Source organism: Protopterus annectens, chromosome 2.part2 (genome assembly GCF_019279795.1).
Source record: "Protopterus annectens isolate FY-2018-M chromosome 2.part2, PAN1.0, whole genome shotgun sequence".
NCBI classification, from domain to species: domain Eukaryota; kingdom Metazoa; phylum Chordata; order Ceratodontiformes; family Protopteridae; genus Protopterus; species Protopterus annectens.
In genome coordinates, this window is record NC_056730.1 from 427,638,189 (window position 1) to 427,660,400 (window position 22,212).

Below are 22,212 nucleotides of genomic sequence, written 5' to 3' on the forward strand. Positions count from 1 at the left end.
AAAGTGGAAGAGATTTTCTGTCTGGTGTCTCTCTCACCATCATGATCCTCTATCTGCAGAGGTTCCTCTGATCCTCTTATTTGTGTGATCTGCTGCATGCTGGGTTGGCATATTCTTAAGTTAAACCTCACCTATCAGCAAATTCTGCTAGTCTGCCCTTGAATGGTCATCTGGCTTCCAGATTTGAGGGCAAACAGTTTCTTAAAGGCGTCCTTCATATTACGCCTCCCAAGGAGGATATTCTACCTTCCTGGGACCGCAGTTTAGTTCTTGAAAATTTGACTCCGGGTCTTTTTGAGCCTGCTGCTTCAGCTTCCATACAGCATTGTACTTGGAAGACTGTTCTTCTTGGCCGAAGTAAGCATTTTATGCTCAACTTTTGAGAGATTTGGTTGGCTACAATCACCTGCATTAGAAGCTGAAGTTAAGTGCAAACTTGCAGTATTGTATTTTAGTCTTCTGTTAAGTACAAACTTGCAGTTTTAAAAGTACTGTATTTCATTTTTCTGTTACCTAATTGTTTTCACAGAATAGTATGCTGTGTGTCTCTCTGCTATAAGAGGGGGTGGTGGTCTTCTCACTTCGTTATCTGATATTTAACTGTTAGCCTAGAGGGCTTCCTCTGTACTTTAAGTGCTAGCCACAAAGTTTGAGAATTCATTTTATGCTCAACTTCTGAGAGACTTGGTGGGCTACAATCACCTGCATTAGAAGCTGACATTAAGTGCAAACTTGCAGTATTGTATTTTAGTCTTCTGTTAAGTACAAACAAACAAAAGTATAATGCCCCATTTGGTATGTACCTCACAAGACATCTACAACAACTGGAAAGGCCACATAAATACCTCACTAAAAGAATCACAGGCCTAAAGCAGATGCCATATGCTGACAGTCTAAAAAAAACTCCAGCTATACTCTGTGGCATATCGTCTACTCAGAGGAGATCTCTGCTTAACATACAAGGCCATGTCAAACCCTGAGCTGTTGGACATGCTACTCCACTTAAAGAAATCCCAATCCCTCAGAGCCACACGCTCCAGGGATCTAAACCTTATCATCACAATGAACAAAACATGCTGGAGGAATAGGTTCCTGACCGAGAGACTCCCCATACTCTGGAATAGACTGCCCATACATGTCAAGCAGAGCGCCTCATTGGCCCTCTTCAAAAGGAACCTTGATGATTGGATGGGAGATAGGAAATTCACCCCATGAATCATGTCAGTCACCCTGCTAGACAGGGGCCCAGAGAAGTAAATATTGTGGGAAGAAATTTCCAGGGAATTGTTATGGCTAGGCTTGCATAGGCCTTAGGGCCGATAGCCTAGTACCAACCTATGAACATGCAGTTTTAAAAGTACTGTATTTAATTTTTTCTGTTAACTAATTGTTTTCTCAGAATAGTGTGCTGTGTGTCTCTGCAGTTAGTTCCCCATCCACCCTCCCCGTTCTTGTTTTGGTGTTGGTGGCTCTGGAATTGCCCACTCCTCCTGGGTCCATCTCATTGCTCACTTAACCGTGTACAGTGAGATCATATCCTGAGTCTAGTGTTCACTCTACTTAATATAGCGAGAAGATTTGAGAAGGCCAACCCACTTAGGTTTTTCTTTCCTCTCTCCTTGCACTTTACTAACAAAAAAAATTGCACTTTATTCATCTACTTTTACTGTATTTGTGTCTCCTCCTACTTTATTTTGCTTTTGCCTCTTCTTAAAAGTACTCAATTTTATTTATTCTGCTGCATTTATTACTGCTTGGTAGTAGCCTGATTAAATTGTAACTGTTATGCTAAGTCTTTTGGTTTAAGCACTTGGGCTTCATACCGGTTGTTTTAAATTAAGAAGGTTTGTGGTCTGCACTGTTGTGACAGGACAGATAGCTTGATCCTTCTAAGCTGGGAATTGCTGATTGAAGGCTCAGTGTCTGCTATTCTAAAAGTGTATTAGTTCTGGTTTAAGCACTTGGGCTTCCGGCCAGTTATTCTACATTAAGAAGGTTTGTGGTCTGCACTCTTGTGAGAGGAGAGACTAGATTCTGCCCTTCTGAGCTGGGAATTTCTGGTCACAGGCCTATTGTGCCTGCTTATTTGAACTGTTTCTTTCTGAAATTGCTGCACCTTGTTGCTGTAGCATAGACCAGATAGAGGCCTGCTGAATTTAGCTTTGTTTGTATAACTTGAGCACTGATCCAGGCCATCTTTTTTGGAGAAGGTTCCCCTGCACTCTAGTGGCAGTAGTGTGCAGTTAGAACTTCTCTGATTGAAGACTGATGGAACAGGACTCAGTTTTGAGCTTTTTTTCTGGTTAATTGGGTAACTTGTTTAAATCAGTTTGTTCATTTTCTATTGTTTATATATATATATATATATATATATATATATATATATATATATATATATATATATATATATATATAATATATTGCACTTTAATCGTCTGCTTTTACTGTATTTGGTTTCTTCCTACTTTATTACTAGGGGCATTGACTACAACTCTGATCTGAGATATATAACAATAAGTATCCTTTTCTGTGCATTTAGTGTTTTTTTGACTGTATCTGCTTTATTTTCTGGAAAAAAAAAAAAATATATATATATATACTTGTTCCCCGCTTTTCTAAGCTAGTATAGTCCAGTTTTCAGGTTAGTGCTGTGTTACAAATCTCTGTGTTTGCCCATACCTTACTTGGATAGAAGGAAGTTTCTCTGTTCACCTATGAGAGAGGGGAGCTTTGAGCAGCCTTTCTGTCCCTGGAGGAGTGGTTTCAGCCCAGAAATTAGTAGTTTATTGGCCATTTTGGGCTAATTTCTCTTTCATTTCCCAGCTATAAAAAATGCATTTGCCTGGTTTTGTGCACCGGGCAGAGCCGGTTAGGTAGGGTATAACTATTCCCGGCTCCAGAAAGTCTCCTCTTCAATTTTTCCTTTGGAACTAGACACACTTTCAACTTAAGCACTCAAGTCATTCATTTCTCAGCCCAGCACTTGCTCAAAACTCATAGCAAACACTTATAAACCCTAACACTAGACCGCTTATACTGTACAGAAGGACGAGGATCTCTATTCGACCTTACCAGCCATTCAGTAAAACAGTTCACTGTACCTGTCCAGGCATGTCCAAAGGGCAGTTTCAGGTGTACTCTCCAGTCCAACTGGTGAATCTGGGCATTTTGAGACACTGTTACAACTGCCTCATGTACACAGACAACCCTCGCCTCCTACCACCAAACACTAATACATGCAAGAGATGCAATTATACAGCCAAACTGGAGGCTAAGCTCTCTCAACCCAAGACTGGATCAGACAGTCGAGGAGAAGGGAAATACTTGCATCACGCCAACAGTCTCACATAGACCCATCAAACCAGCAGTGGCAAAAAACACACATAAATACACGAAAACATACTCGGAGGCTCTAAATAAAAATCTGCAAAAGCAACACAGACCTCCAAAGCCGATGTCCAAGCAACCTCCACCCCCAAACACAAACCATGGAACACATACTTCACAAAACCAGTGTGCCACACAATCACAGCCCTTAAGGCAAAATAATATACCCAGCTTACTCGTAATAGGTGACTATATAGTCAGGCACACTGACGTTTCGCTCATTAGGCTGAATATGGAGAAGATTACTGTTAGCTGCCTGTCAGATGCCAGGATTCGCCATATAACACAAGCACTCGGGACACTCCAGAACAAGTACAAATATGACTCTGTCATTGCCCATGTTGGTGTGAATGACCTCAGCCATACCTCCCTGGACTACATGAAAAGAGACGTGGAAGAGCTCTCTGATCATGTAGCCCAGGCCGGTATGACCTTGACCCTCAGTAGCATACTGCCTTCCCCAAGAATGATACCACGGTATAAAGAAAAAATGATCAATTTCAACAATTGGCTAAGTTTCTGGTGTCATTCAAAGGGGATCCAGAATCTGTCCTCCTGGGATGACATGCTCGACAAGCCACGTTACTTTGCTAGAGACTGCTTGCACCTGTCACCCTTAGGCTTTCAAATACTGGCCAAGGCTCTTGCCACCTCCATAGTGTCTTTTTTAGGCAAGGCTCAAAAGACAAACCCACCGCCGTAGATAGCACAAGTAACAAAAACTGAGGGTAATGCTACTCATTGCCAGAAGTCTAAACCTCAAAATGTACACACTCGAGGCACTCCACAGTGTGGAGAAAATTGATATATGTGCAGTAACAGAAACCTGGTTTAAGGCTCCAGAGAGCACCCAGCACTACCAGGCAACAACTCATACCATACATTTCGGCCACAGAACCCGGACCAAAATACAAAAGGCAGGGGCGTATCCATATTCATCAAGGATACCCACACCTCCATGTTAGTGGCACAGCACGATGCTTCAGAATCATCCATGTGCAACTAACAATGGGCAAAACTGCAGTTCAAATTGTAGCTTGCTACAGATCACCCACCATGTCCCAGGACCCCCATTCCGCGTTTCTGGAAATACTGGGAAACAAAGGTCCTACCAAACACCCTAATATTGGGTGATTTCAATTACCCAAGCATTAACTGGGAGAACTACTCAAGTACTAACTTCCTTGCCTAACATTTCCTAGAATTTATAAACTCAAATGCCCTGGATCAACTGGTCAACACTCCCACCAGAGGTGACAACATATTGGACCTGGTCATCACCAACATAGGAGACCGGTGTTCCACACCGGAGGTCAACCCCTCGCTGGTTAGATCTGACCATAAACAAATCACTTTGGATATCCATATTCCGCCCCCACCGCCGGACAAGGAAACCACCCATGAAAAACTTTTCAAAAGCAAACTTCATGTTACTTAAGACCGAGGTGGAAAGTTTCAAAGCCCCCTTGCTAAAGGATAGCACTGTCCAAGCTGCAAAATCTTTTACTAATGCATTCTACGGGCACCTACAAGAATGCATGGATCGTGCTATCCCAAGCAAAACCAAGACTCACTTCTCCAAGAAAAGGAAACCTGGTGGACCCCTGCCTTAAACAAGCTATACAATAGAAGGAGGAGACTTGTACAGAAAAGAGTAAAATCCCATGAAGGGAAGACATCCCTGATCAGTATCAGCAAGAAACTACAATCCCTCTTAAAATCATCCAAGGCGAGATTCGAAAGAAAAATTGCCAAGGACTCCAAAGATAACCACAAGGCATTCTTTAGCTATGTCAAAAATCTAAGTAGCAATGCTCAAATCTACTCAGAGTTAGTGCAGAATGGCACAAAATACACTGAACTGACCGATATCGCCAACATCCTGGCAGACCGGTTCAGTGCAAACTTCACCCCCTTCTCACCCCCAAAAGGGCCCATAACCATACCAGAAGACTGTAGAGCACCTGAAATTGCAGACACTCGGGTTAAAACAGCCCTCTCCAAAGCCAAAAAACACAGCATCAATGGGACCGGACGGTGTCCCAGGCTGCGTCTCCTACACGAGCTCATAGACAAACTAACTCCTCACTTAAACACACTGTTCAAACTCAGGCTGTCCACAGGCTACGTACCCATAGAGTGGCGCACAGCAACGGTTATTCTGCTCCACAAAGGTGGAGCCACAACCGACCCTGGCAACTATCGCCCTATAAGCCTGACTAGCTTGGTCTGCAAGGCTATGGAGCGCATCATCAAGGAACTCATTAACAGAGACATTGGGAACCTCCAAACCTTGGACCCTACCCAGTACGGCTTTAAGGGCAGATCATGCCTCCTAAACCTGGTGGACTTCTTTGAGACAGTTACCAAGGCTATAGACGAGGGAAAGGTGGTACACACAGCCTGCCTAGACCTCGCAAAGGCCTTCGACACTATTCCCCATTCTGGTATTAGAGACAAGCTCACCAGCCTGAACATAAACTCCTACGTCACAAGATGGATTGCCAACTGGCTCATGGACAGAACCTACATGGTGTGAGTTGCGGGAGTTAGGTCTGACTCTTAACCGGTTACAAGTGGTGTTCCCCAGGGCTCAGTCCTAGGACCCCTCCTGTTCGGCATATACTTCTGAGAGGTACAGGCAAACACAGGAGGACTATGGCTGACCAAGTTCGCAGACGACTGCAAACTAGGGGCTATAATTGACTCTCCATCTGATACAAACATCCTTCAAAAAGGTCTCACTGAGATGGATACCTGGTGTCAAAATCATGGCCTCAAGCTAAATGCCAAAAAGTGCATAGTCATCCCCTTTGGAAAAAACAAGTACCCACAAACTACCACATAGGTGGTAGTCCCCTAAATACGGAAGATGTAATAAGGGATCTGGGGACCCAAGTAGATAGTAATCTCTCCTTTGATAATAACATTGCCAAAGTGGTTAGAAAATCCTTCTATGTGGCCCACCTAATCACAAAAGGGTTCGCATTCAGATCAAAAGAGGTCACTGTGCCCCTCTACTCATCACTCATCAGACCCATCGTAGAGTACAGCACCCCATTTGGGATGTACCTTACAAGACACCTGCAACAGCTGGAAAGACCACAGAAGTACCTCACCAAGAGGATCACTGGCCTCAAACAGATGCCCTATGCAGCTCGACTGAAGAAACTCCAGCTGTACTTGGTTGCATACCGCCTGCTCAGAGGTGATCTCAGCCTGACATACAAGGTCATGTCCAACCTAGAATTGATGGACATGCTCCACCTAAAGAAAACCTCATCCCCTTGAGCCACTCACTCTAGGGATCTAAACCTCACCACAACAATAAACAGGACATGCTGGAGGGATATATTCCTGTCCCAGAGACTTCCCATGCTTTGGAACAAGATTCCAATCTACATTAGTCAGAGCTCTTCGCTAACACTCTTCAAGAGTGGATGGGAAACAGAAAGTTTACCCTGTGGATCACTTCAGTGGCTCTGCTGGACAGAGGCACAGGGAACTAATCTAAAGGGTTGGCGAAAGCCAACACATTCTGGCTAGGCTTATAAATGCCTTTGGGCAGATAGCCTAGTACCTACCCATGAACCTATAAGAGCAAAAAGAAGGTTTTTGAACTTCAGACTCTTATGGCTGTTCCTCCTTTCTTAGTTTTTTTTACAGGGACAGGTTGTCTTTCCGTGCGAATCCTTCTTTTATGCCCAAGGTGGTCAATGAGTTGTCCCTTAATCTATTCACTTCCTTTTTTTCCTTCTCTATAGTCTGCCAACAAAAAAGGTTCCTCAGAATTTGGATTTGCACAGACAGCTCAAAATTTTTATTTGGATAAAACTGAAGTTATTTGCAAGTCTGAGCAACTTTTTGTTTCTTTTCATTCCAGTTCTTTGGGTTTAGCTGTTTTTAAACAGACTATCTCCTCTTGGATTTCTAAAGCAATTGTCTTTCCCGTTCAGTAAAGCCTCACTCTACCAGAGCTTTTTCCTACTTCTGGTGCTTTTTTTCAAGGGGCTGGATACCAATCCCATCCTTGAGGCTGTTACTTGGTCTTCTGTCCATACCTTCACTAAGCATTATAAGTTGGATATTATTTCCACGGTCAGAGCTGGCTTTGCCAGGGCTATCCTTCATGGTTTTCTTGAGAGTTCTTCAGTAGTATCCTCTTTCCAGGTTTTCTCTTGAGCATTTGTAACTCTTCCTTGTGTTAGGTATACTGCAACAGTGATATGGAAGGACATAGCTATAGTTCTGTAAAATCTTAATATAACAGTAGATGTCCTTGTCTTCACTATTGTAATGTTTGCTTCCTTCCTCCTGCCCCCTCTGCTCTAGTCTGCTCTTCTTGCCCTCCTGGCCCTGGCCGAGAGGATCTTCTTTCTTTTCTCCTTCTGTATGCACATGGTCATCCTGGTCCCTAGGGACATTCTTTTCCTCCTTGGGCTTTTCAGTTGTGAATTGTGTGTGTCTGTACGTCACCTTTATGCCATACACCTTGCATGGGGGAGCATAGATGTGATGTACAGTGCCTGTAAATACTAAAGTCATTGGTATAATCCTTGGCAGGAGATCCCTTGCATTAAGAATACTGCAGCAGTGAAGAGAAGGACATCTACACTTTTGGTAATATTTTATACAGTTCTGCTTTCTTGTTACTTTGCTATGTTGCATGATCCATTATTAAAAATCTAGGTATGTACTTTTCTTTCAGTTGGTCTGTATTTTTTCCTCTTGCCTGGCTTGGAGTAGTACACATTAGAGCTACTAGTAGTGGGTATGTGGCAGATGTATAAAGCATTGATCAGAAGAGGCTAACATGATGTAGCATCAAATTGATTCTGTATGAATATTGATGCTTACACACTGTAGAATTGCTTTCATAGTCATTGTGCTGAACTGTTTAGTTATGAATGGCTAGGGACCAGAGTTAGTTGCATCTTTACAGACTTACCTGTGCAGTCCACATGGCCAGCGAGTAGCTGTAGGATGTTCTTTGTGTTTCACTGTTGCAGTCATTACATTGGGTAATTGATTAACAAAGTCTTGGGTCCTGCATCGGTTGCTGTCCCTTCTTCCATGACGTCAGGTCGTCAGGGGTATAAAACATGTAGCCAACGCCATTACATCAGTATTTCTTGCCGTGCGGTGCCCGAAGCAGAATCAGTTTGCAAGTGCCAGCAGACTCCTGAAATTTTCATTTTCTGAATTTCAGAACCGAAGTCTTCAACTTAAAGCTAGGTACCCCGTTGGGGAAACTTTTTCTTGCTCCCTACTGATGTCAGTAAAAATGAATAATTGCATTACTTGTGGAAAGCAAGTACCTCATAAAGATTTTCATTCGTACTCTATTCCTTGCCTATGCCCTGACCACGACGTACCTTGCTGTCAGTTTTGTGCTTTATTTAGTCAGCGCACTATCCGTTGTCGGTATATTTTTGCCTCTAAATATTTCGGTTCTTGGTTTAATTATCCAGAAATGTCATCGGTTAGCCATCCAACTACCAGGATTCCAAAAAAACGCAAAGATAAAGACAGAGACAGGCCGCTAAGGTCCAAAATTGCCGATGACGCTTCTGCTAAGCCAGTCGCCAGTTCGCCGGTACTCAATGAGGCGCTTTCGCAGCCCCTGATACCCGCTACTTCTGATTCGCAGGCCTCTCCTGAGATCCATTCGGAGTCCGGTATGCCACGAGATACTTCAACTATGGAACCCGTGGATGTCTCTACCTTGGATGGGTCCGGAGCCGCTGTGCAAACACTGGCTTCTGCGGGTGTATTCAGGCCTGCAGACTGGCATATTAAATCGACAGCTCCTTCAATACTAAGGCCTAAATCTCGATCCATGTGTAAAAAACCAATGCCCAAGCCACATGCTCAGGCCCCTATGCCTAAAAAAACAATTGATAAAAATGGCTGAAGATCTAATAATTCTAATCAGGGGTAGTTAACCCCCCCCCCCCCCCAAGAGGCCTAGGGCTGAGCTTGATTATGACTCTTCTGATCAGGATTCTGTTTCTTCTGACTCTTCTGATGACCTGGATTTGTCCATGCCTACTTATGAAGATTCTGATGCAGAGGACTCCATTCCCTCTGCTTCCCCTCCTGAGGATTTTTCCTTTGGGGAAACTTTACATACTTTAAGGGAGCATTTCCACTGGGAAAGCCAGGAATTTTCTGATTCAGAAAAGAGGCTTAGGGATTTCCTTCTTCTACCTCAGCATATGCCTTTGGCTATACCTCCTGTGCTAGACATTGTTGATGATGTGTTCTCTGAATCCAGTTTGGCCCCTGATTCCCTGCCTCCTGCTCCTACTAAACCCGACAGATACTACAAGGTTCCTGAGTCCCACAAGTTCCTTTTCAAAAATCCTGTTGCAGATCCAGAGACTATTTCTCAGGGGCCCCAGGGCATTAAGGCTTATGCTATTAAAAATCCTACCCCTTCTGATAGAGACTCTGGGGCATTGGATAGACTGGGTAAAAAGGTTTATACTTCTGCAACCTTGGCAATCAGAGCTGTAAACTGCCAATTTCATATGTTAAAATATCAGCAACATATTATTGGACTGCTTAAACAGAAAATTATGTTGATTCCTGACTGTGTGGAAAATAAAGATTTACAAGACTTAATGCGTTCTGCTGAACAAGTTGGAAAACATACTTTGCAATGTGGTTTTGATTCTTTAGAGGCCTCTTGCAGGGCTGATGTTACTGGGTCTGTACTTAAAAGGCATGCTTGGCTTAAGGAGCAATCTTTGCCTGATCATGTTAAAGCTAAACTGTTGGATGCTCCTTTAAGTCAGGACCGCCTGTTTGGCAACAAGGCTGAAGAAGTTCTTAAAAAGATGGAAGATAAAGCTAAATCAATGCAAACTGTTAAAGATTTTTTTAGAAGTGCAACCTGTGAGATTTAGTAGGTACTGGCCTACTAAGAATTGGTCCTTTCCAGTCCCTTCCAGGCCTTCTCAAGCCAAACCCCAGACACAGCAAAACCCCAGGTTTCAGTCCCAGGTGACACTCAGAACTAAGCAGTTGGGGGCCTCCACTTCCAAATCTGGAAATAACAAGACATCGCCCTATGGTAAACAGTCTCAATGACTTCTTATTAAAATTCCCAAGCACTTATCTTTTGACCGCCCCTTTGGGGGGAAAGATTGCTCTTCATGCAAAGAACTGGGAACTCATAACCCCGGACAAATAGGTTTTAAATATAGTGTCCCAGGGATACAGATTTCATTTCCATATGTTGCCAACACCAAATAGGTGGCCAGACTTGCCCCCAAATCAGTGGGCAGAGACTCAAAAACAAGTACTTTCCCTCTTAAGCATGGGGGCAATTCAACAGGTAACAGAAGAGGAAAAGGGACAAGGTTTCTACTCCAGACTTTTTCTGGTACCCAGAAAAGACAAATCATGGCGTCCAATCCTGGACCTGTCTACACTAAACACCTTTCTGGAGATGCCAAAATTCAAGATGCTGACTCTTTACCAATTACTACCTATGCTAGGCAAAGATGCCTGGTTGGCAACACTAGATTTAAAAGAGGCATACTGGCACATCCCAATCAGGGTATCTTGCAGAAGATACCTACGCTTCAAAGCAGGCTACACGCATTATCAGTTCTCTGCACTGCCCTTTGGCTTGTCTACTGTGCCCAGGGTATTCACAAAGTGCCTGGCTCCAGTTATTGCATTTTGCAGGCAAAGAAGTATTCAGATATACCCATACCTGGTTGATTGTCTAATTCCAGCAGAAAGCCAGGGCATACTTTTGAATCATCTGGCGTTTGTAAAAAGGGTTTTAACTTGTCTAGGGTACACCATAAATGAAAATAAATCACAACTGGTACTCTATCAACAAATTACATTCCTGGGAGCAAGCTTGAATACAACTGCCCAGATGACTTGCCTCACGCCAGAAATCAAATTAATTTGGTAACCTATTTTAAACAAGTGGCCACAAAAACCCTGCTAACTGCAAGACAGATACTGCAAGCCTTGGGGTTTATGGCCTCCTGCATTCTTCTAATTCCATATGCAAAACTGCATATGAGGAAACTACAGTGGTATCTAAAAAGTCTATGGAGTCAGCATTCTCACAGCCTGGAAACAATGATTCCTATCATACCTTGCCTACGCCTGGAGTTCCTCTGGTGGGCAGAGGCCTGCCACCAAAACAAGGGACTACCATTCACTCTACCCCCTGCAGCCCAAACCCTAACTACAGTTGCATCAGACTTATGAATGGGGGCTCACCTGGCAGGGGAAGTGCATTCAGGGCAAATGGAACCCAAGTCAAATGCACCTACATATCACTCAAAAAGAAATGTTAGCTGTACAGTATGCTCTGACAGCTTTCAAAGACTACATTCTTCCAGGACAACTAATGGTAAAGACGGACAACACTGTGGTTATGTGGTACATAAACAAGCAGGGGGGTACACATTCCTACCCCCCTCTGCAGACTATCCATGGCATTGTGGAACACAGCCTTAAGCTACCAAGTGCACCTACAAGTTCAATTCCTGCCAGAAGAATTGAATACACTGACAGACGGACTAAGCAGAAACCTCATGGACCCACACGAGTGGAAACTGGAACCAAGGATTTTCAACATGTTGACAAGCGAATGGGGGAGCCCAGACATAGATCTATTTGCTTCCCCCCAGAACTACCAGTTGGACAAGTTTTGCACAAGGACTCCCCACAAACAAGCCTGGAAAATGGATGCTCTGTCTTCAGCTGGAAAAACCTATCAGTCTACGCCTTCCCCCCGCTGGCTCTGCTCTCCAAAGTTCTACTAAAAGTCAAACAGAACAAACCAAGGATGATCTTGATTGCTCTAGACTGGCTGCGCCAACACTGGTACCCCTTCCTGCGCAGTGTGTCACATTTATCTCCATGGCAGCATCCTCTGACCCCTTCCCTGCTGTCTCAGCAGGAGAATCAAGTTCTACACCCTCAGCTTCCAACATTGAACCTTGCAGCCTGGCTAATCACTTAAATTCACCCTTATCATCCCTCAGCAAACCTCTGATGGATGTCATCTTAGAGGTAAGGAGACCTAGTAGTAGAAAGTCTTATGCTGAAAAATGGAAGAGATTCTGTGCCTGGAACCAATCTCAAGGATGAGCACAGCAGCGTCCAATTTGCCTCAGATTTTGCAATACTTAACTGAGATGCTTCACAAGGGTCTGTCCTTTTCTTCCATTAAAATCCATGCCTCAGCCATTTCAGCTCATTGTAACACAGAACCTCCCCTCTTTTCTCATCCTCTGCTCAAGCAGTACATCAGAGGGGCCAAAAACTTGAGACCACCCAGGAGAGCTCCAACCCCTGCCTGGGACCTTAACATTGTATTGGAGAAACTCACTCTACCTCCTTTTGAGCCAGCTGCTACTGCAGACTTAAAATTTCTTTCTTGGAAAACAGCTTTCCTTTTAGCAATCACTTCAGCTAGAAGGATATCTGAATTACAGGCTGTTATGGCAGTGCAGCCTTTCATCATCTTTCATGCGGACAGGGTGTCACTCAGGACCAATCCATCCTTCATGCCCAAGGTGGTATCCGGTGTGGCTCTTAATCAGTCCATTCACTTGCCAACCTTCTTTCCCATTCCACAGAACAAAGGGGAATGGATTCTGCATTCTTTGGATGTGCACAGACAACTTAGATTCTACTTGGACAGGACTAACCCTCGAAGAAAATCGGAACAACTGCTGGTAGCATTTGCTGCAGGGGCAGAGGGGAAGGCTATTTCAAAACAAAACATTTCTAAATGGATAAGCCATTGCATTCATTTCTGTTATAAACACCATGGAAAACCTATCCCCCAGGGTAACAGATCTCGCGCCACCAGGGCTGCATCTACTTTTTCAGCCTTTCTCAAAGGTGTTCCTATCAGGGATATCCTAGAAGCTGCTACTTGGAGTTCTGTACATTCTTTCATCAAGCATTATCAGTTGCCAATTTTCTCTAAATCCAGCGCTGACTTTGCCACTGCTGTCTTGCAGGGCCTTATTGCTGGCCCTAATGCTATATAAACTCCTCCTCCCAACCATAGCTTTGGGAATCTACCCAAATGTAATGACTGAAACAGTGAAACAAGAAGAACATAGTACGGTTGTGTACACTTACCATAAATGTAGATGTTAGAGTGTATTCACTGTTGCAGTCCTGGTTACCCTCCCTCCACCCCCCCTAACTTCTTCTGACTATACTTCTACTTTCCTTTGGTATACTTAACTACCTTTTTGGTGTATTTGCTTTTTGTTGGAGGTATACCTTTGTGTTTTTATGTTTATTTGCTCCTCATTGGGGGGGCACCTGACATCTGGGGCAAGAAAAACTGATGTGATGACGTCGGCTGCATGTTTTATACCCCTGACGTCATGGAAGAAGGGACAGTAACTGACGCAGGACCCACGACTTTGTTAATCAGGCCGACTGAGGGCAACCTGCAAGCAGATTACCCAAATGTAATGACTGCAACAGTGAATACACTCGAACATCTACATTTATGGTAAGTGTACACAACTGTACTTTGTTAGCTGTAAAATCGAGGGCTGCTGATGATTGGTTGGAAGCCATATTATGTTGATATTCTCTAACTTGCTGGATTAAGGACTGGTTATATGTTGAGATTTTCAAAGGTGATTTTAAAACATTTGTTTAGACATACTTTTAAAGCAGTTTGCATTGTTGGATTACAGTGATTTGTATCTGAATGGATTTTTATTGTCTTGTCCAGACTATTCAACATCTTAAGCATTTGTTCATGCTTGTCTGGTCAGGCGCTTGTATACTTATCTGTACTTCAACTAATGCTATTTTGTGCAATTTAAATTAACATAGGTGTGTGTTTTTTTTAGGACATTTGCACCAGTGTGGGATATTTTTAAAGCTTCAGCTGAAAAATTTGCAAGCTGTCACTTTGATTTTGTTCGGAAATTACATGAATTAATAAAGGAAATTCAGAAGTATGCGGAGGAGCAGACCAAAGCACATAGAAAGGTACCTTGGTGTTTTTTCTTTGAAAAATCAATTGTGATTGTTCTTTTAATGTGGAGTAAATGAGTATTTTTGCTAATTTCATACGTTTTCTGCTTGCTTTATTTATAGACTAAAGAAGAAGTAGCTGCAACCCTAGAATCTGTGCAGAACATTCAAACCATTACTCAGGCTCTTCAGAAATATAAAGAAATCTATAACACAAAGTGTTTGGAACAAGAGAGATTAAAAAAGGAAGGAGCAACACAAAAAGAAATGGAAAAGGTAAATCAGTTTTCACTGTTTCTCCCTGTTTTTAAATCTGCTATGTTCCTTACAAGCTGGCTGACTGAACCATTCTAAACACATTTGAGCTGCTTGTGTTTTTCTGCCGATGGCACACTGTAGATGATTATTTGTTGTGTAAAAAACAGTTAGTTGTGATGTTCTACAAGTATTTAGGCAGGTTTTCACAAGGTTGCTGTAAGCATTGCTGAATTGCTAATCCTTTCCATTGCTTACTACATGAGTATTCAGAAACAAAAAGCACCTTACACTGGAGGTGCAGAACATAATGGAATACCTTACTAATAACACTATTTCAGTGAATTGGAGTACTGAAGTACCAGATTACAGTTGGTGCAGTTTAGCACTTCATTGTTCTACAAGTGACTTGTATACCACTGGGTTTCTGTAATGTTGGAGGTCTTTCTGTATGCAATAACTTGTGAATATGAGTGATGCACCGAGCAGGTGCAAAGTTCTGAAGGAGCAACGGAGGTATGACTGGTCCCACTCTTGCAAAAATGATTAGAATACTATGCACTGCTCAGGATGCATGACAGAGGAGTTGTGAAGACAAACTTGAGTTAAAAGGCTGGGTGTGCTTTAAAATATGATTTTATAGTCCTCCAAGATAGTGTGGCGGTCATCCATTCCTGTTACTTTCTATTTAAAAACTAGACATTGTTACTTCTGTTGGAGCAGATCTTTGAGTAAGAAGTGCCTTGTTGCTGACTGACCATCCTGTCTTTGTTTTGCCTATATAACTGATAATTCGTTTAGCATGTCATTTGAAACCTTTGCCATTAAATTCTGTATGTGATGCTTTTTGAGGGGGCTGAGAATTTACTAAAGGGAGGTCAGCATTCTCATAAAGTTCACCTCCAGTTTCACTGGAGAAGAGAAGTCCAGCTATGAGACATGTGTAAGGTGGGCAGCAGCATCACTCCCTGGGTTAGATATTCAAAGGGGGGGTGGAAGGGCTATCCCCCGCCACAAAAGAACATATTATGGAGAAGACTACAGTTCTTTAAAAAAAAAAAAAAAAAAAAAAAAATTTTGGGGATATACTGTCAACCCTTAAGAAGGAAGTAGCAGGATTTAAGAAGTAGATGTAACACATGGCAATAAGTGTTCTTTTAGTAAACGCCAAGTTCTACTTTTGAGGTAGATGGAGTTGTGAAGACAAACTTGAGTTAAAAGGCTGGGTGTGCTTTAAAATATTTTTTCAGCATTTTGATAGGAAGATAGGCCGTAACCATATAGTCTTTCTAATAAAGTTTCTTCATAAGGTAGTTGGGTCATCCTAATAAGTAATTGTCCTACATTCGGCCTTCTGTGTGGAGTTTGCATGTCCTCCCCGCGGTTGAATGGCGTTCGAAAGATGTGTGAATGGGCGTGCCTTCGTTGAAGGTTGGTCATCGAGCTGGCACCTCGGCACTGTAAAAATCTACTGCCAATCATTAGCAGACCGGAGTTCCGCTGTGGCAACCCCTAACCGGGAAAAGCCGAAAGAAGAAAAAGAACTGAGGTGACAGTGTTGTGTCCTAAAATATAATCGTGCTTTTGAACTTTCAAGATAAGCAAGATGTTTTACTCAAAGCTCATGCATTTTTTTTTAATTAATAAGACATTTTGCCTGTGACAGTGCTCTAGATAATAGTCTCTGCTAATGTGACATCCTAGTCCCATGTATAAAATGTGAAAAAGAAGGTTGATGCCAAAACCAGGACATTTTGCTCAAAGCTAGTCTGATAACAGGTGTATTAGGGTGGGAATTAATTAGAATTACTGCAAGCTGCCTGGCATTTGTGCAGTTCAAGAAAGGTGCTATTTAGAGAGGTATATGCCAAATCTTTTGCATTTTTGAGAAAGTTCCAGGTGAAATACAATTTGTAGATGAACATCAGTGTCTGAGTCCTTTTGCAGCTTGTACCGGAAGAGATCCTCATTTGATAAGCTGGCTTCTGGCTGGTTTAAGTGGTTGTTGGACACCTTAAGATGTATTTTCTGTCCCTGGAGTGTGCAAGCGCACTTTGTCATATTGTTACTGATTTGTAAGCAGTTATTGTAATGTGTCCCTTTTATAGGTTCTGAAACTTTGGTGCAAGATATTGCAGCAGCTGTTAAGCATGTTGAAGCATGGAGAGCAGGTGTGGTGTCTTTGTTAGACCTGCATGTGGCTTTAACCCATATCATCTTAGGCCTTCTTTGTGCTTCCTTTGTTTATTACTTTTTTTTGTATATCAATTTTTTTTATTGAATCTTTTTCTGTGCCATGCTGTCTGTGCCATTGGCTAGTCATTTGGAGCCCCCTTCGTTCTCCATCTTAAATCCAGTGTACCCTCCCAAACCAGGATCCATCCAGGTAAGTGGATTACTGTGTGCGACATGACATCTAATTGTCCCTGGACTGGGAAAGTGCATGTGTTGGCTGTGGAAGTGGTGGTATTCTCTGCAAGCTGCCTTCTTGTTTTTCCCTCTCATATTCATTCCATCGCCCTATGGCAGCCTGGATAATTGTGGCTCCCTCAGTACTAACATCTGGTCCTCCTTACATGCATCACTGCTTTGTAGGATGTGCAAATTCTTTTCTTGATGAATGCTTGTCCTACACCCATTGAACTGTCATTTAGCAAGGCCTAGCCTCTTTTGGTTGTTATTGCTGAGGACCAGGCCACTTTCCTCTTCCCGGGATGGATGAGCTGGATTTAAACGCCAACTCCCACCTTCCCCAGATGAGTGCTCCATTATCAGTCATCTGCTGAGAATCTGCTTGTCCCTGTCATAGACTAACCATTATTTTTTGGGTCTGAATAAAGGTATAGAATGAAACAACTATTGAAAAAAGATCAAACACACAGATCACCACAGCATAATGTTATCAACCATTAACTAGGTGAAAATAACAAAACACACAGGATCTAATGTCATTTTTATCTGATTCAACTGATAGGACTCTGATCCAACTCCTATCTTGTCTCCGTTTCTTCAAATGCATGGATTCAGAGCTGTGAATCATCCCTTACCCATAGTCCCTCTCGGTTTCCCTCTCTGAACACCTCAGATCTCATTTGCTGCTTGATCAATAATCGTGTTTCTTCAGGGGGTCTGATCTCCTTTGAATCATCTGACGATAAGTCGATCTTCTTGACTCATTTTCATCCTTCTTCGTAGACTTGGGTCTAATCCCTGATCCCAGACCCCTGAAGAAACACGATTGTTGTTTGACATGGTCTCACACAAACTACTAATCTCTGATGTTCCTAGTGTTTCACTGTTGCAGTCATCACATTTGGGTTATCCCTGCCAGGGTAGCCCTCGGCCGGCCTGAATACCAGAGGCTTAGTATTTCTTAGTTGGTTGCTGTCACATCAGGACTGATGTCAGGTCGTCATTAGTATAAAGTAACGCAGCCGATGCCATTACATCAGTCTTTCTTGCCATTGAGCTCGAAGCAGAAGCAGTTTGCACGAGTGTCGGTCGCCCGCTACCTGAGTTTCGTCTACCGAATTGAAGTTGAAGTCTTCTAAAGTTAATTACCCCGTTGGGATCCTTTTTTCTTGCACTAACCGATGTCAGAAAAAGTTAATAATTGTTTCATCTGTGGAAAGCAAGTACCACACCAAGACTTTCATTCTTACTGATTCACTTGTTTAGGCCCAGACCAAGACTTCCCCCGTTGTCGCTTGTGTGCTTTGTACAACACCAGAACTATCCATCGTCTGGCCCTTATTGTAGCTAGATATTTTCGCTTACAGTCCTCGAATTCCAATATGGCTTCTGTAAGCCATCCGACAGCAGATGATCTGAACAAACATAAAGATAAAGACAGAGACAGACTGCACAGGTCCAAACCTACCGACAATGCTTCTGTTAAGCTAGTCATCAGTTCTCCGGTCCTCAGTGAGGCGCTTTCGCAGCCCCTGATGCCCGCGTCTGTGGATTTGCAGGCTGCTACCAAGACCCTTTTGAAATCCGATATGCTGCAAAACTCTTTTTTCGACTAAGGATTCTGCGGTCGTCTCTACCTTGGATGGGTCCGGAGCCGCTGAGCAGGCACCGGCTTTCGAGGAAGTCCTCGCACTACCGATTCTTGACACAAAGCGATGTCTTCTTTCACGGCTACCATTCTTTTGAAAACTACTGAGTTTCTTAGGCCCAGGGTACGAACCACACCCAAGAAACTGACCAATCTCAGGCACCTGTTTCCTTGCCTCAGTTTCAAATGCTTAAAATGGCAGAAGACGTTATCATGTGGATCAGGAGAAGCCAAGCTACCCCCTCCAAAAGGAAGAGAGATCTGTCCCCTGTAGTTTTGTCTGAACAAGAGTCAGATGACTCTGATGCATCTGAATATGAAGACATGCAATCTCTCTCTACTTATGAGGATTCTGATGCAGAGGATTCCATCCCTTCAGCCTTTCCCCCAGAGGATTTTTCCTTTGGGGAAACCCTTCATACCTTAAGGGAGCATTTCTAGTGGGAGAGTCAAGACTACCCTCAGTCTAAAAAGAGGCTCAGGGAATTCTTAGATCTTCCACAGCACAGACCCTTGGCCATCCCCCCAGTCCTGGATGTTGTGGAGGATATTTTCCTGGAATCCAGCTTGACTCCTGACACCCTCCCTCCTGCACCTAGAAAACCAGACAGGTACTATAGAGTCCCTGACTCGCACAAATTTCTTTTTTAAAAATCCTACTGCTGATCCTGAGATAATTTCTCAAGGGCCTAAAAGAATTAAAGCAACCTCTGTTAAGAATCCCACCCCCTCAGATAGGGATTCCCAAGCACTAGACAGATGGGGTAAAAAAGTTATACACCTCAGCTACTCTTCCTATCAGGGCACTAAATTGTCAGTTCCATATGCTAAAATTTCGGCAACTTACCCTGGAACTCCTCAAACAAAAAATGTCAATGTCTTCCTTTCCTGCTTGTGCAGAATCTAAATAGTTACAAGAGTTAATGCCTTCTGCAAGTCAAGTAGCTAAACACACCTTGCACTGTGGTTTTGACGCCCTAGAAGCTTCTTGCAGGGTAGAAGTCACTGGATCTGTCATTAGAAGGCATGCATGACTTAAGGATACCATGCCAAATCTAAAGTGTTGGATGCCCCCTTGCACAAAGACAACTTATTTGGCACTAAAGCAGAAGAGATCTTAAAAAAGATTGAAGAAAAAGCAAAAAATATGCAGATAGTTAAATATTTCATACAGGTCCAGCCACCCAGGTTCAGCAGGCATTGTCCCACCAAGCACTGGTCCTTTCCTGCTTCCACTAAAGCCAGTCCAGCCCACGCCCCGGGGAACCAGACCACCCAGACAGCAGTCACAGGGAATGCAGAAATCTAAGCAGTGGACTACCTCCACATCAAAACCAGGGATTTCTAAGCCACCCCCTTATGGTAAGAGCTCACAATGACTCACCTCCACTATCCCCTCCCTCTGCCCACCTTCACTTACCCCTAGGAGGAAAGCTCTCCTTTCACACAAGCACCTGGGCCACCATTACCAACGACTACTGGGTTCTAAACATAGTGTCTCAGGAATACAGATTTTCCTTCCACACCCTTCCAACCCCAAAAGGGTTCCCAGATCTACCTCCAAACCAGTGGGCAGAGGCTCAAAATAAAATCCTTTCCCTGCTTTCTATGAGGGCAGTAGAGCATGTTCCTGCAGAACAGATAGGCCAAGGTTTCTACTCCAGACTTTTTGTGGTGCCCAGAAAAGAGGACATCTGGCACCTCATCCTCGATCTGTCCATTCTAAACACCTTCCTGGTTATCCCAAAATTCAAAATGCTCACCCTCCAGCAGCTGCTACCCATGCTCTCCAAGGATGCATGGCTAGCCACCCTAGATCTAAAAGAGGCCTATCTCCATATTCCTATCAGGGAATCATGCAGGAAATATCTCCATTTTAGGGCAGGATCTGAACACTTTCATTTCTGTGCGCTTCCCTTTGGCTTTTCTACTGCTCCCAGAGTTTTCACAAAATGTCTGGCTCTGGCCATTAAAAGCAATGGCAGACAAAGGGATATCCAGATCTACCCATACTTAAATGACCGCTCAAGCACCTGGCCTTTGTAAAGACTCAACTAACCTCCCTAGGGTACAGAATCCGTGAAAATAAGTCCAAACAGGTGCCCACCCCAAAGGATTATTTTTGTGGGAGCAAGCCTGGACACAGCATCCCAGATAGCATTCCTTACACCAGGAAAACAAATTTTCCTGTCAGCCTACTTCTCTCATCTAGCCACCAGACCCCACTTGTCTGCAAGGAAGATCCGGCAAGTTCTGGTGTTCATGGCATCTTGCATACTACTCATTCTATATGCCAGACTGCATATGAGGAAACTTCATTGGTATCTAAAAAGCCTTTGGTGTCAACACTCTGAAGACCTGGAGGCTCTTATACCTATAATTCCTTGCCTCAGAAAAGATTTTCTTTGGTGGGCAACAGCATGCTCTCACAACAAGGGACTACCTTTCTCACCACCACCCCCAGCCACCCAGACCCTCACCACAGATGCATCAGACTATGCTTGGGGTGCACATCTGGATGGCAGGTGCATACAGGGCCAATGGAGCACACAGCAAATCCCTCTTCACATCAACCGAAAAGAGATGATGGCTGTTCAGCACGTCTTGATAGCTTTCAAGCCCCTTCTCTCCCCAGGGGCTCTCCTGATCAAAACAGACAACACCACTGTGATGTGGTATATCAACAAGCAAGGAGGGACTCACTCCTACCCTCTGTGCAGGCTGGCCATGACCCTTTGGCATACAGCCTCTGCCATGCAGCTGCACCTGTTAGCACAATTCCTACCAGGATCTCTCAATTCTCTGGCAGACCAATTAAGCAGAAATTTTCTGGACCCACACAAGTGGCAGCTCAACAGAAGAGCCTTCACCCTAATAACTCAGAAATGGGACACCCTGAAGGTCGACCTCTTTGCCTTCCACACCAGCCATCAGCTCTGCAAATTCTGCACCAGGGAGCATCACTGCATGGCTTGGAAAAGAGGATGCCCTGTCCTTCCCCTAGGTCAGCCTATTGGTCTGTGCATTTCCTCCACTACCTTTCATCCCCAGGGTACTGCTTAAAATAAAGGAGGAAAAACCAAGGACAATTCTTATAGCTCCAGACTGGCCTCACCAGCACTGGTACCCCTTGCTGCACAGCCTGTCCCCACTGCCACCATGGCAACTTCCTCAGATTCCAAACCTCCTGACCCAGAGGGAAGGGGAATTCATGCATCCCCAATTGCAGGCACTCAGTTTGGCAGCTTGGCTTATTCCCTTACCTCGGATTAATTTACCAACCTCAGTAAACAGGTTCTAGATGTTATACATGAGGCCAGACGCTATAGCACTAGAATGTCTTATGCTGACAAATGGAAAAGGTTCTGCACCTGGATCCAGGCTAAGGGAGCCAATATGGCACAGCCCTCCCTCACATCCTGGATTACTTAGCTGACCTACTACACAGTGGCCTCTCTTTCTTCTCTAAAAAAACATCATGCCTCTGCTATCTCTGCTCATTTCCCCACTGAGCA

At 43.7% G+C, this 22,212-nt stretch overlaps 1 protein-coding gene across 2 annotated transcripts in view; it reads left to right on the forward strand.

The window, feature by feature from the left end:
• Positions 1–22,212, forward strand: part of FCHO2 (FCH and mu domain containing endocytic adaptor 2) — a 4,043,518-nt gene that overhangs the window by 476,681 nt on the left and 3,544,625 nt on the right. For both annotated transcript variants that reach the window (XM_044063938.1, XM_044063939.1), the window contains exons 4-5: positions 14,256–14,397; positions 14,506–14,658. In XM_044063938.1, the coding sequence (XP_043919873.1) occupies positions 14,256–14,397; positions 14,506–14,658 (295 nt within the window). The remainder of the gene's footprint in view (positions 1–14,255; positions 14,398–14,505; positions 14,659–22,212) is intronic.